This window comes from Thalassophryne amazonica, chromosome 4 (assembly GCF_902500255.1).
Source record: "Thalassophryne amazonica chromosome 4, fThaAma1.1, whole genome shotgun sequence".
NCBI lineage: Eukaryota > Metazoa > Chordata > Actinopteri > Batrachoidiformes > Batrachoididae > Thalassophryne > Thalassophryne amazonica.
Genome location: NC_047106.1, coordinates 115,092,727 through 115,107,504, shown reverse-complemented (window position 1 = coordinate 115,107,504; position 14,778 = coordinate 115,092,727). Strand labels below are relative to the sequence as shown.

General features: G+C 39.5%; 1 protein-coding gene across 3 annotated transcripts in view; it reads right to left on the bottom strand.

The window, feature by feature from the left end:
* Positions 1 to 14,569, bottom strand: part of nek3 (NIMA related kinase 3) — a 29,227-nt gene extending 14,658 nt beyond the window's left edge. For 2 of the 3 annotated variants that reach the window (XM_034168445.1, XM_034168446.1), the window contains exons 1-6: positions 14,296 to 14,569; positions 10,124 to 10,217; positions 9,934 to 10,031; positions 9,753 to 9,836; positions 7,140 to 7,207; positions 6,966 to 7,052 (exon numbers count right to left, since the gene is read on the bottom strand). In XM_034168445.1, coding sequence (XP_034024336.1) covers positions 6,966 to 7,052; positions 7,140 to 7,207; positions 9,753 to 9,836; positions 9,934 to 10,031; positions 10,124 to 10,217; positions 14,296 to 14,412 — 548 coding nt within the window. In that variant the 5' untranslated portion in view covers positions 14,413 to 14,569. The remainder of the gene's footprint in view (positions 1 to 6,965; positions 7,053 to 7,139; positions 7,208 to 9,752; positions 9,837 to 9,933; positions 10,032 to 10,123; positions 10,218 to 14,295) is intronic. The other variant, XM_034168447.1, reaches the window with a different exon arrangement.
* Positions 14,570 to 14,778: the final 209 nt, after the last annotated feature.

Here is a 14,778-nt window from a genome sequence, read left to right as displayed (position 1 = left end):
GGAAGGAGCGAAACCGGAAAAGTGGCCAGTAACAACCCTTGTGTTCTCTGTCATTTGAACGTGTACTTTCAATTTTTGGGAGGTGCACGTCAGGCTATGGTGAGGGGCTCGCCTTGGAGAGGTCTCGTCACTACGGAGCTAAAGAGATGGAGAAGCATACAGTAGTGTTCAGAATAATCGTAGTGCTATGTGACTAAAAAGATTAATCCAGGTTTTGAGTATATTTCTTGTTACATGGGAAACAAGGTACCAGTAGATTCTCACAAATCCAACAAGACCAAGCATTCATGATATGCACACTCTTAAGGCTATGCAATTGGGCTATTAGTAAAAAAAAAAAAAAAAAAAGTATAAAAGGGGGTGTTCACAATAATAGTAGCATCTGCTGTTGACACTACAAACTCAAAACTATTATGTCCAAACTGCTTTTTTAGCAATCCTGTGAATCACTAAACTAGTATTTAGTTGTATAACAACAGTTTTTCATGATTTCTTCACATCTGCGAGGCATTAATTTTGTTGGTCTGGAACCAAGATTTTGCTCGTTTACTAGTGTGCTTGAGGTCATTGTCTTGTTGAAACACCCATTTCAAGGGCATGTCCTCTTCAGCATAAGGCAACATGACCTCTTCAAGTATTCTGACATATCCAAACTGATCCATGATACCTGGTATGCGATATATAGGCCCAACACCATAGTAGGAGAAACATGCCCATATCATGATGCTTGCACCACCATGCTTCACTGTCTTCACTGTGAACTGTGGCTTGAATTCAGAGTTTGGGGGTTGTCTCACAAACTGTCTCTGGCCCTTGGACCCAAAAAGAACAATTTTACTCTTATCAGTCCACAAAATATTCCTCCATTTCTCTTTAAGCCAGTTGATGTGTTCTTTGGCAAATTGTAACCTCTTTTGCACATGTCTTTTATTTAACATAGGGACTTTGCGGGGGATTCTTGCAAATAAATTGGTTTCACACAGGCGTCTAACTGTCACAGCACTTACATGTAACTCCAGACTGTCTTTGATCATCCTGGAGCTGAAAATGGGTGAAATTTTGCCATTCTGGTTATTCTTCTATCCATTTTGATGGTTGTTTTCCATTTTCTTCCACGCATCTGTTTTTTTTGTCCATTTTAAAGCAATGTGTTATGTGCTGACGTGGGTCAGAGAACCGAACCAGCATCTGACAATGGCCCAGCGCTAAATAACCAGAAAGCGGTTCCAAGAAACAAATTTATTCCCCCTCATGTGCAATAATTCGTGTACAACATAAATAGTCAGCTGTCTTGGCAAGGTGAAGGACGGCGCGCTCTCCAGCGCCCAAATGGATCAAAGCCCAGCACTTCTGGACTCAGATTCACCGCCGAACACCCCCCAGGTGGATACGACAAACTGACTCTGTGAAGGACGGAAAAGGTGAGGTAAGTCAACAGAGCTACAACAAATATCCTTCAGAGGCACATACTATCAGCAACACATTCAGGTCTGAATTAAGCCTTATGTAAATGAGCAGCTTCTCACAACAGGTGGAGGATCATCAATCCGTACGCCACGGCAGTGAGAAGCAAACTGCACAATTCTCATCAATGTTCAAATGTACTGCGTAACAAAACGCCAAATTACTATTAACGATTATTCAGACGATAATCACCTCTGATGTGTGCTGACAGCATGTGTCCCTCACCCGTCCTCCTTCACAGGCACGATGTGTCAAACCCTGGCGCGGTCCTCAGCGTCTCACAACCGAACGTCACAAGGTCGAGTTCCCGGCAATTCTGCTCAAATCACTCATGGCTTAAATGCAGAACGCCATCTCATTATCTGCTTCAGCTGAAAGTCTTTAAGTCTGCACGTGAGCATCATCCACAGGTGCTGCAAGTTGTTAGGCCTGCACGTGAACATCCTCCACAGGTTGCAGCCAATAGTTTCTGATGGAGGGTGAAGGACTCTTCTGCCAGCACCTTCTCCACAGAAAAAAAAAACAGTTTGCATACCACCTGGAGAGCAAAGAAAAGAAAACAGCACCCAAATGTCCAGCCAAACCCCCAACACACAACACATGGAGATCATTGTAGATGAACAGCCTATAATTTTTTCACCTGCGTATACGTTCTCCCCTCTCCAATTAACTTTTAATCAACTACGCTGTTCTTCTGAACAATGTCTTGAACGTCCCATTTTCCTCAGGCTTTCAAAGAGAAAAACATGTTCAACAGGTGCTGGCTTCATCCTTAAATAGGGGACACCTGATTCACACCGGTTTGTTCCACAAAACTGACAAACTCACTGACTGAATGCCACACTACTACAACCCCTGGCAAAAAATTATGGAATCACCGGCCTCGGAGGAGGTTCATTCAGTTGTTAATTTTGTAGAAAAAAAGCAGATCACAGACATGACACAAAACTAAAGTCATTTCAAATGGCAACTTTCTGGCTTTAAGAAACACTATAAGAAATCAGAAAAAAAGATGTGGCAGTAAGTAACGGTTACTTTTTAGACCAAGCAGAGGAAAAAAATATGGAATCACTCAATTCTGAGGAAAACATTATGGAATCACCCTGTAAATTTTCATCCCCAAAACGAACACCTGCATCATATCAGATCTGCTCGTTAGTCTGCATCTAAAAAGGAGTGAACACACCTTGGAGAGCTGTTCTACCAAGTGGACTGACATGAATCATGGCTCCAACACGAGAGATGTCAATTGAAACAAAGAGAGGATTATCAAACTTTAAAGAGAGTAAATCATCACGCAATGTTGCAAAAGATGTTGGTTGTTCACAGTCGCTGTGTCTAAACTCTGGACCAATACAAACAACATGGGAAGGTTGTTAAAGGCAAACATACTGGTAGACCAAGGAAGACATCAAAGCGTCAAGACAGAAAACTTAAAGCAATATGTCTCAAAAATCGAAAAAATTTACAACAAAACAAATGAGGAACGAATGGAGGAAACTGGGAGTCAACGTCTGTGACCGAACTGTAAGAAACCGCCTAAAGGAAATGGGATTACATACAGAAAAGCTAAACGAAAGGCATCATTAACACCTAAACAGAAAAAAACAAGGTTAACAATGGGCTAAGGAAACAGCAATTGTGGACTGTGGTTGACTGGATAAATGCACAAGGTTTGATATTTTGGACAACTGAAAGGATGTTTGGGGATGATGAAATCATTTTCAAGATGATAATGGCATCTGCCATAGAGCAAAACTGCAAAAACATTCCTTGCAAAAAACATAGGGTCCAATGTCATGGCAATAGGGTCAATGTCAATGAGCAGATCTGATTTGATGCAGGTGTTAATTTGGGGGAATGAAAATTTACAGGGTGATTCCATAATTTTTTCCTCAGAATTGAGTGATTCCATATTTTTTTCCTCTGCTTGGTCTAAAAAAGGTAACCGTTACTGACTGCCACAATCGTTTTTTCTTGAGTTCATTATAGTGTTTCTTAAAGCCAGAAAGTTGCCATTTGAAATGACTTTAGTTTTGTGTCATGTCTGTGATCTGCTTTTTTTTCATACAAAATTAACAACTGAATGAACATCCTCTGAGGCCGGTGATTCCATAATTTTTGCCAGGGGTTGTATTATTGTGAACACCCTCTTTTCTACTTTTTTTTTTTTTTACTAATAGCCCAATTTCATAGCCTTAAGAGTGTGCATATCATGCCAATGCTTGGTCTTGTTGGAATGGTGAGAACTACTGAATCTACATGGTACCTTGGTTTCCCATGTAACAATAAGAAATATACTCAAAAGCCTAATTAATCTTTTTTAGTCAAATAGCACTACTATTATTCTGAACACTACTATAAGTCAAGCTTTAGGGTGCTGCAAAAGCTGTCTCAAGAAGAGACAGCTGCTATTACGACAACTGCTACTACTATACCTTTACTAAAAATGAAGAGGTAAAAAGTTCAAAGGAAAAAGAGAACAGAAATGTACGGCTCCAACCATTTGCCGATGATAATGCAGCACAAAAGTGTCTCTCACCTTAACAATTACTACTACCACTACTAAAGTGCTCAATAGCCTATGTTACTCCCCATATGTAAAAGTATATGTGTGCCAAGCCCCAGCGTAGCATTAATCACACAATGCGCATGTATGCAATCAATATTGTATTTGTAAATCTATAGCATGACATAATGTTTTCATTTTGTGTTAAATGTATGTAAAGTTTTTTTTTTTTTTTTATAACTCCAAATCATAAAGGTTTGAATGATATGAAATATGTGGTGGTGGTGGGGGGCATAATGACTGTATGAAATCTACACATTTCATGTTTTGTGTGGTCAGCTTTATTTTATTTGTCAATATAGATCCATTACTACATGTATGGCCTGCAGCATTTTCCAAAAGAAAAAAAAAAAGGTTGGGACAGGGCAGTTTATTCTAAATGTAAGAATTAATTCATCAGTTTTACAGCCACTTTTCTTGAGAAATGTCAGGGGACGAAAACATGAACATTTCCAAGTCACTGACTATTTCTTAGACTTCATTTACATCAATCATTTAGAAATACAAACAGTGTGGTACTTTATGGTAAATCTGTGTCAGGTAGGCAGTTCTCAAAAACTAAATGTCCATGCTGGAAGGAGACAAGTGAGGGGAGCCACCAAGACACAACTCGGGAAGAAAATTTGACTTCTGTGGGTGTGAGTGGAGAAACTGGAAATAGTGCAGCATTTTTATTTTTATCTTCATTTTACATATAGTCCCAACTTTTTCTGATTTGTGGTTGCTTTCTGTTGTATTTCTGAAATGCTATTAAGAAAAGTGTTAACATTTTATTGTTCTTTAAAACTTTGTGGAACAAATGTAAACACCAAATTCTTATAAAGAAGGAAAAAATACCTGGAAATGTGCAGGAAAACTTTGATATAAATTGAACAGAACAAACCTGTCTGATTACACCCTGTGTTTTTTTTTTTTATTAGAATTAACTAAGAGGTAACTTTGAAATAAATAAAACATATAGCTGCAGCCTAATAACTTTGAAAAATAACATAAATTAGCAGCTTGTATTTTTATTCTGACTGGAGTACATTGTAGTGTGATGATGGAATTCATCCTGTTTTTCTCCTCTTCTGTCACATTTTGTGCTTGAACATAAAACAACTACAACATTGACTCACTATCTAAAATAAATACTTTTAAAAAAATAAAAGCTTATTAAAGTCCAGAGTTCTCACCTGATTAATGTGAGAACCTGCACATTGAGACACTGCTCCGGTCAGCCCTCCGTCTCTCCCTGCCTGTGTGAGTGAGCCGAGCAGCTCTGCACATACACAGACACGCAGAGAGCTCATCTGAAAAACTCTGCATTTTAGACAGCTTTCAGCAAGCAATCCACGGCTTTTTCCAGTCTTTTTCAAAAACTGACTGTCCAAATCAAGGCTGGACGGCTCCCTATCCAAAACTCTGTTGTTATCTCCGAATGGCTCAGCTATTTAAGGCGCAGGTTTAAAAAAAAAAAATTGCCGGACTTGTGAACACTTTTAATCACAAGACCGACAAGATTTTTAACTAGACATCAGTCTAGCAGGGGAAAATATCTACTGCACATAGGCCAAAAATGAATGGCCCATGACCTTGGATCAGTGGATTTCTCTACCCCTGATGCAAACAAACCATGAAACTTGGAATGTATCACAGGCTACGTTACTGCTCTGTCAGTCATCGGGATGTTTCTGCTCATCCTAAAATGTATGTCACATCCCGAGAAATGCCAAGAATTGCCGAATGAGACATTTTCCGGAAATACACCTGTTAACTCGCACAGAGAGAGCAATAAAAAAACATCAGAGACCACAAATTATAAGCACATGTGCACGGCAAGACTTATCATGAATACTTTGATGTTGTGTTGCTAACTGGGACGTTAAAAAAATCCACATGTAGTTTAAATACTTCAGGATGAACACATTTTAAGGGAGCAGCTTTTCTAGAGCTTTTACTTCATTCAATACCAATTCAAATCTGAAGCATGTAGCCAGGATCTGAAATTGAGGGGGTTCTTTTTGGTGAAAGTGGACCTCTGTTGGCAGTGGGTCTGAGGGCTGCCAAGGCCCCCAGAAAATGTGGGGTTTTTGATGTCCAGGGATGCATTCTGGAAGTTTTTTTTTTTTTTTTTTTAAATGGTATTTTCTAACCCTGATCCCACTCAATGTATGTGTACTGCTTAATGTGTGTTGTATTTGTATTTTGTTTTGCACATTTTCACCTTTAACCAAAACTGATATCACAACCTGCACGTTTGTTTGATAAGATTACCAACCACAAGAACTGTCATCATTTTTCATATTTTTGGCTTCCCTCATCCAAACTAACCTGATTTTAAAGTTAAAACACCAAACAAACCCAGTAATGTCCAGGGTTAGACATTACATTAAAAAAAATATTGCTTCACATCCCACTTTAGCTATGCAGAAAAGTTAACTAAACTTATTTTCATATGGCTAATCAATTAAACTTAGTCCAGAACTATAGTAAAACTAGTAAGGCACAGTTTAGTTGTTAAAATTATTACTATGAGTAGTAGTATAAAAAACATCTTCACACGTGGACCTTTAATCAGGGGATGTTGTGGACTACAAATCCCAAAATGATCAGATGAGACGCTGTCATTCTGTACAGTGGGAATATACTACTTTCATCACTCCTAATCATGTGGAATGAAATGTCCTTTCTGTTTGAGACGTGAACACAAGGTGACAATGCCTGGTCGTGGGACAGTTGATCACCAATATGCTGGAAGTCCACATATTCTCATCTTTGTAAAAATGGGTTTGATTGACATTTTGATTTCTCAATTTTAAAATGTGAAATGACCCATACTCCAAACAGACATTGGTCCACCCCTACCTTTATTTTCTTTTCTCAAACAACAACTCAAAAGGGGGGAAACACACACACAACAACACAAACACCCATGACAAAATAATCATACCTCTTATTGTTGTAAGGCTTATTCTCCCAGATTTCTGGAGCAACATAGTATGGTGTCCCCACATATGTGTAAGCAAAAGCCTTTGAGCTGCAACATAATAAAATCCCCAAATATATATTATAACTATAGTAAATATAGTTAGCATGTTAACATCAAAGAAACAAACTGCTGGACCTGTTCAGAAGACATGCTGATCCAAAGTCTCCAAGCTTGATTGTTCCATTATCTGTCAGGAAAATATTCTAGACAAGGAAACAAGGCAGAAATAAACAGCAAATCAAGCATGACAGCATTGCTATTACAACCCCTGGCAATTATTATGGAATCACCGGCCTCGGAGGATGTTCATTCAGTTGTTTAATTTTGTAGAAAAAAGCAGATCACAGACATGACACAAAACTAAAGTCATTTCAAATGGCAACTTTCTGGCTTTAAGAAACACTATAAGAAATCAGGAAAAACAATTGTGGCAGTCAGTAAGTTACTTTTTTAGACCAAGCACAGGGAAAAAAATATGGACTCACTCAATTCTGAGGAATAAGTTATGGAATGACCCTGTAAATTTTCATCCCCAAAACTAACACCTGCATCAAATCAGATCTGCTCGTTAGTCTGCATCTAAAAAGGAGTGATCACACCTTGGAGAGCTGTTGGACCAAGTGGACTGACATGAATCATGACTCCAACATGAGAGATGTCAATTGAAACAAAGGAGAGGATTATCAAACTCTTAAAAGAGGGGAAATCATCACACAATGTTTCAAAAGATGTTGGTTGTTCACAGTCAGCTGTGTCTAAACTCTGGACCAAATACAAACAACATGGGAAGGTTGTTAAAGGCAAACATACTGATAGACCAAGGAAGACATCAAAGCGTCAAGACAGAAAACTTAAAGCAATATGTCTCAAAAATCGAAAATGCACAACAAAACAAATGAGGAACGAATGAGAGGAAACTGGAGTCAACGTCTGTGACCGAACTGTAAGAAACCGCCTAAAGGAAATGGGATTTACATACAGAAAAGTTAAACGAAAGCCATCATTAACACCTAAACAGAAAAAAACAAGGTTACAGTGGGCTAAAGAAAAGCAATCGTGGACTGTGGATGAATCTTGAATCTGCATTGGGCAAGGTGACGATGCTGGAACTTTTGTTTGGTGCCGTTCCAATGAGATTTATAAAGATGACTGCCTGAAGAGAACATGTAAATTTCCACAGTCATTGATGATATGGGGCTGCATGTCAGGTAAAGGCACTGGGGAGATGGCTGTCATTACATCATCAATAAATGCACAAGTTTACGTTGCTATTTTGGACACTTTTGTTATCCCATCAATTGAAAGGATGCTTGGGGATGATGAAATCATTTTTCAAGATGATAATGCATCTTGCCATAGAGCAAAAACTGTGAAAACATTCCTTGCAAAAGACACATAGGGTCAATGTCATGGCCTGCAAATAGTCTGGATCTTAATCCAATTGAAAATCTTTGGTGGAAGTTGAAGAAAATGGTCCATGACAAGGCTCCAACCTGCAAAGCTGATCTGGCAACAGCAATCAGAGAAAGTTGGAGCCAGATTGATGAAGAGTACTGTTTGTCACTAATTAAGTCCATGCCTCAGAGACTGCAAGCTGTTATAAAAGCCAGAGGTGGTGCAACAAAATACTAGTGATGTGTTGGAGTGTTCTTTTGTTTTTCATGATTCCATAATTTTTTCCTCAGAATTGAGTGATTCCATATTTTTTTCCTCTCTGCTTGGTCTAAAAAAGTAACCGTTACTGACTGCCACAATTTTTTTTTTTACTGATTTCTTATAGTGTTTCTTAAAGCCAGGAAGTTGCCATTTGAAATGACTTTAGTTTTGTGTCATGTCTGTCATCTGCTTTTTTTTCTACAAAATTAAACAACTGAATGAACATCCTCCGAGGCCGGTGATTCCATAATTTTTGCCAGGGGTTGTATAATAGCCAAGTGGCCTCTGTGCACGTCTGTGCATGTGTATGGCTTTGATCACGGACAAACTGGGGAGAGCTGACATTTGCCGTTTGGTATGCTTATGTATTTTGGATCAAGGGTGAATGCTGCAAAAACAGAAAGTTGACAGGATTAATATTTTTGAAGAAATTTGTGATATTAGTTGTTAAAAGCGACATTTCTTCTTTAATTTGGGTTGTCTTATATATACACGTGTTTCTCCAGTGATTTTAGATGAATGAAACTAGCAGGCAGCTAGCTGATTCATGCTCTGTTGGCTTATATGAAATGAAGATTCTAAGGCTGAAAGAAATACAGCTACTTCATTCATCCTCTGTTCTGTATAAAAGCTCTGGACTGGTGGTGCTGTGTTAGCTGTGATGGAACGAGGTGAGAGCAGTGACCATAAGAAAGCCTGCGAGTTACATCAGTAACACCTTATTTAATGACTGTTTTACAGCGGTTATGTTCAACAGCACAAAACATCCAGAAGTTGTGTCTTTTATTGATAAGTAAAGACAGTTAGTTTAGTTATTTGAAGAAACACAATCTACAAGAATATGTTTAGTTTAATAAGTCTAATAAGGACTGGAACCTCTTAATTTTGCTCTGTAATGCAGGCGTGGGCATGAAGGGTCAAAAAGGTTCAGGTTTTCCTTGCTACCAGCCACCACAGCAGGTGACCTCACAGATAATCAGGACTTGAAGTTCAGGGGAGAAGCTTATCAGGAAAAACACCTGCTGAGGCAGTCGGCTGCAAGAAAAACCTGAACCATCTTAGCGTAATGTTGCCCATTCATTATAACACTACCTTAGACTTCAGATCTCTGTGCAAAACCCGTTTATCGTGAATGTGCTGCGTTCCTGCACACATCTGAGAAAACCACTTCAATATCTGAAACAAACAAGTAAAGTCTATTAAACAAACTGAATAAAAAAAACAAACCAGTGACAATGAATTTTGTGAATAATTCCAGACAGTCAAAGCTTACATCATCAGCAGAGAACTGCAAGGCTTTCTGTTTCTGGATCCTATGGAGCAGGTCTCCTCCACTGCAGTACTCCATTATAATACACAGGAGGTCGCCAACTGAACAAACCCAATCACAATGCATATTCTGCAGTCCAAACAGTAATATGCCACATGTTGGAGAAAGGCTTAAATGCAGCCACTGTGATTACATTCAAATGTCTCCCTGAAGGCCACAATATTAGGATGCTTCATTTTGGACAACAAGACAGCTTCTCTCCTCGAATTCGCTAATCTCCCGTGACTCTGTAAAAAATGCAAATATACGTAAAAACCAATTATATTTTTTTATACAAAAGAAACAGCTACTGTGGTTCAATGAAGTCATCAATCAATCAGTTCAGCAATCTGGACATAAGGGCCCTGTCACATCTTGATGATTTAGCCAGCGTATGCCGACTGTAGTAAAAATGCTGCCATACGTCTAAATAAATTATGCAGCTGTTACACTTGACAATTTAGCCAGCGTATGCTAATTTCCACCGAGTACTGCATGGTATGATACGTGTCAGAACAGTTAAGTCTGGCTTGGTTTGCGTCTCTTCTCCAGACGGAGGCACAATATAGTAATTTAACATTATTTTATTTTACTTCTGTGTTGGTGGACCACAGGATTTATTTTCATCACGTACAGAATGCTGAAGAATTGACTGATGCTTGTGATAACAGGGCTGTGAAATGAAAATTGTGAAATCCGAGGAAAATTTGCAGGGGGGGGGGGGGGGGGGGGGGGGTACAGCTCCCCAGGAGCCGGGGTCTAGGGCCCTGTGGGGCCCTAGAATTAAATTTTTATCTAATGATACTTTTTCAGCATCTCCTGGAAGAACAAATCTCAAAATGATCCTACATTCAACCTTTTATTTGACCTGTCAATGATGATGTTGAAATAACAGAATATGACGTGGAAGTTGGACCTGGAATGATTTTCCTTTTAACTGTAAACCAAATTATGCATTAACTCAGAACAATTAAACCACATGAAATTTATGAAGACTGAAAAGACTGTTACAGCATTTCAACAATCACAGCTAAAGCTTGCAGAATATTTGGAAAATCATGGTAAAAATATCAATAACATACCTTATAGTAAAAAGTCACTTATATTCTTGTGTAAATTCATGCAGCCTAAATCCAGTCAAAGCCACAATGTCTTTTTTACAATGAAGAAAGTCTAGATTAGTGAAAAAAGTCACATAATCTTGTCTAAAATCCTGCTTGAACAGCAGAATGTTTATTTTCCAGGGAGAGAAAAATTCTTACCGTGTTTTCCTGAGAGAGCACAGTTCACTTTTCCCCGTTTCTTTTATCTTTCAGGTGTGTTGATGAAGCCAGTGACGATTCCATGGATTCTTGTCCTTATAAGACTTTTTCAAACAGTCTTTCTCGCCATCTTCTCTCTGTGCGATGTCGATCCGTGATACAGACATGCTGCACAAATCTTCTTTTAAAAACTTGAAAGCTGTAAAAGTTTGGGATGTCCACATGCTACATTTAGCTTAAGCGCAGCACAGGAGCCACACAGCGTCGCCGCAGCAACCAACCAGTCCTGCTTTACGACAACTGTCCTAACAGCTACACTTTGAGTGGCATTTTTCCTCTGCGAAACTCTGCGGATCCGAGGAAACGGTTTTGTATCTGTAACACACAGATCAGTGTCCGCGGACTTATAAAACTTATACGATGTCATAAAAAAAGAGAACGCTTTGCGATAAGCATTTTAAAAACTCAGTGATGTTCACGATTAAAGAGTACATCACTAACACCCTACCCCCCCTCGCCATGATGAAATCCGCGGATCCACAGAGTTTTCAAACCCCTGTGATAAACACTGACGTTAATGAACAAGTTGCTGTGATGCTGTCAACTAAAATAAGTTCATTGTCTTGTTGTGGTGGAAAGAGCCAATGTTCTTTGGTTCAGGCTGAGAAATGCACTTGGAGCAGAAAAACCACAGAGGAACTTGCTTTAAAATTCTACGCTTCTTCAGCCACGACAAGGAATTAAAGTACCTTCAGACATCATTTTCCAAAATCAGGACACTTTATGTGGATAAGTTTTCATCAGGCTGTGATGATGAATCCAACTGAAACAGGTAAGATTAAGACTTTATATTTACTCTGTGTGTTTGTATGGGGACTGCAGCTTTCAGCCAATCAATGAACAGCGTCAATGCACGTATTTCAACTTATGAGTAACTTACAAAAAAACGTGTGTCAACAACTGCATAACCTACTTCCAACTTATGTCCCACATATGCGGAACAGATGAGTCATATGCTGGCATACGTCGAAAATATTGTGCATGCCAAAATTTTCTGAGGTGCTCTGCGTATTACGACATCTATCAGCATGCTTCAACGTGGTCTTAATTTATGCGAAACTTACTCATAACTTATTAGACGTACGCCAGCATATGCCAGCATTTTTAATATGGTCATATTAAAAATATACGCTGTCTAAATCGTCAAGGTGTGACAGCGGTGTAAGCAGTCAGCAGTGGTACAAACCAGGGTGCTCATCTATCAACGCTGCATAGAAAAGGTATTAATTCACTGCAAAAAGTAAAATAAATGAGATTTATCAAGCTTGTCATATGCACAGATGTATGTATTCCAGCCTTGACAAACCTCTGTACTGATGCACATGAAGTCTCACATGCACACACTCTTCCTCTAAAACCCCCTTTACACAGTGGTCCTTGTGCAGTCATGAAATCACATCATATGCTGCATGACGTCAAAGAAGTGCTCAGCTGTGCCCAGGGCCTTACAATTTTACAAAAAAAAAAAAAAAACCCACACCTTTTTTTCATGTTGTGAGTAGAATTTTCTTTTTTTTTGGGGGGGGGGGGGGGGGGGGGTGAATTTACTCCATTTTGGAATAAGGCTGTAACATAACAAAATGTGGAAAAGTGATGTGCTGTGAATACTTTCTGGATGACTAGAGTTTTATTATTAACGCTGTTCACAGAGGGTCACTCCAACAGTGCTATCACAGAAGGCATCGCGATGACGTCACGAGCTAGTGCGGGAAGAAAATGCTTATTCAGCCACGGACTGTGTAATATTTGAAGATGTTACTGTACATGCACTCAGTGATTCATCACACGCTGATGGATCTCATCACATTAAAAACAAACCCACTCCCCTTCTGTATTTTTTTCTTTTTTCCTTTGGTTTCCTCTGTGCTGCTCCACATTTAGGCAATAAGCTGTGACTGAAGTTATTATGAGGGCTGCAAACTAACAACGATCTGATTTTCGGTTCATTCTTTTGAAATCACAGAGTTTAACATTCCTACAGACAAGCATTTACGCAGACGATTTTGCAGACAACGGATATACACACAATGTGAAAAGCTGGACTCACCGGTGTCAAAATGACTGTAAGCCACAGAAGATAAAAAGCCAGCGTTAAGAAGAGCAGAGGCAACTGTCCAGGAATCCATGGTTCATTTCTAGATGTTCTGGTGGCTTTCAGGTTGTTAAAATGTATGAATGCATATAGCTAAGGCTGACGGCTTGTGATTTCGCTATGTACAGACACAGTAGTAGAGAAGCTTTATTCTTACAGCTTCTTACAGATTCAAGCTTCTCTATGATGGAAACCACCTGGGCAACTGAGAGCCTTCACAGAAATACAGACACAGTAATTAAGCAATGAACACCAAACTTGGTATGGTGACTGGGGACACCAAGAGGGAGGTCACCTGGACCCTTAGATTGAAAGTGTACGTGCACGAACACACACACGGTCAGCCTTATATATTACATCACGACCTGCTCACTGGAACCCTTATTTTCACAGTTCATGTGGTACTAAGGTCACCCTCAACCACTGCGCATGCTCACACTAGTGTTTAGCTAAACATGGCAATTGTTTGTTTTGCTGATAGACGACGATTTGAACTAACTGAAGGTGGTAATTCTTCTAACACACACATACCAATTCACTACGCTGTAAGCTGTCTGGAGGAATGACGAGGATAAAATTAAGATGAAAAGGTGGAAAAATTTCTGAAGTGATTTTTTGCTGGACTGAGGAAGTACACAAAGTCTTTTTTGTTTTGGAAGTACACAAAGTCGTCGTTGGGATCAAGAGCTGACAGGTAATCTGAAGTCATCTTCTCATGCGTTTTCTCACCACATCTGCTTGGAGTCTGGAGTTTTCTGCTACCAGTCTGTGCGCATGAGCGGGAAAGTCGGAAGAGTAAACAACACCGTTCTCTTCTATTCACTCAAGAGGTCTGCATTTTAACGAGTGCTGCTGTAGTTTATTCATGCAGACCATAAATATTTCGTTGATGAGGAACGGAGTTGATGTTACCTTCGGCAGCTGGATCTCTTTGAGTACAAAGTTCTGCTGACTGGTTTCACAGCGCACGAGCACAGCTCGACCGAAGGAGCCTACACCCAGCACCGACAAAAAGGAGTATTTATCCATGGAACAACGTCAACACCAAACACAAGACTGACAAACAAAAGTTAAAGCCGCTACAGTCAACACACTCGTCACTTTATATTTGGACTATCTTGTTATAATCTCACATAGGCTAACAAAAAACAGGCAACAAATGAATCTAGCCCACATCTCGCGTTGGAGGACGCGACGCTTCTTCATCGTCTTTCATCGAGTGTTTTGGCGGTTTGTAAACCGACAAAGTGCATTACCGCCACCAACTGGTAGGGTGTGGAGCAGGACATGGGAAGATGATAGAGGGAAGGAAAAAAGAGAGGGAAAATTACACTGTCCTATATTCTGTTGAATAACCCTGTTACCTCTAAATATGCAAATACATGCCTCCAAGCT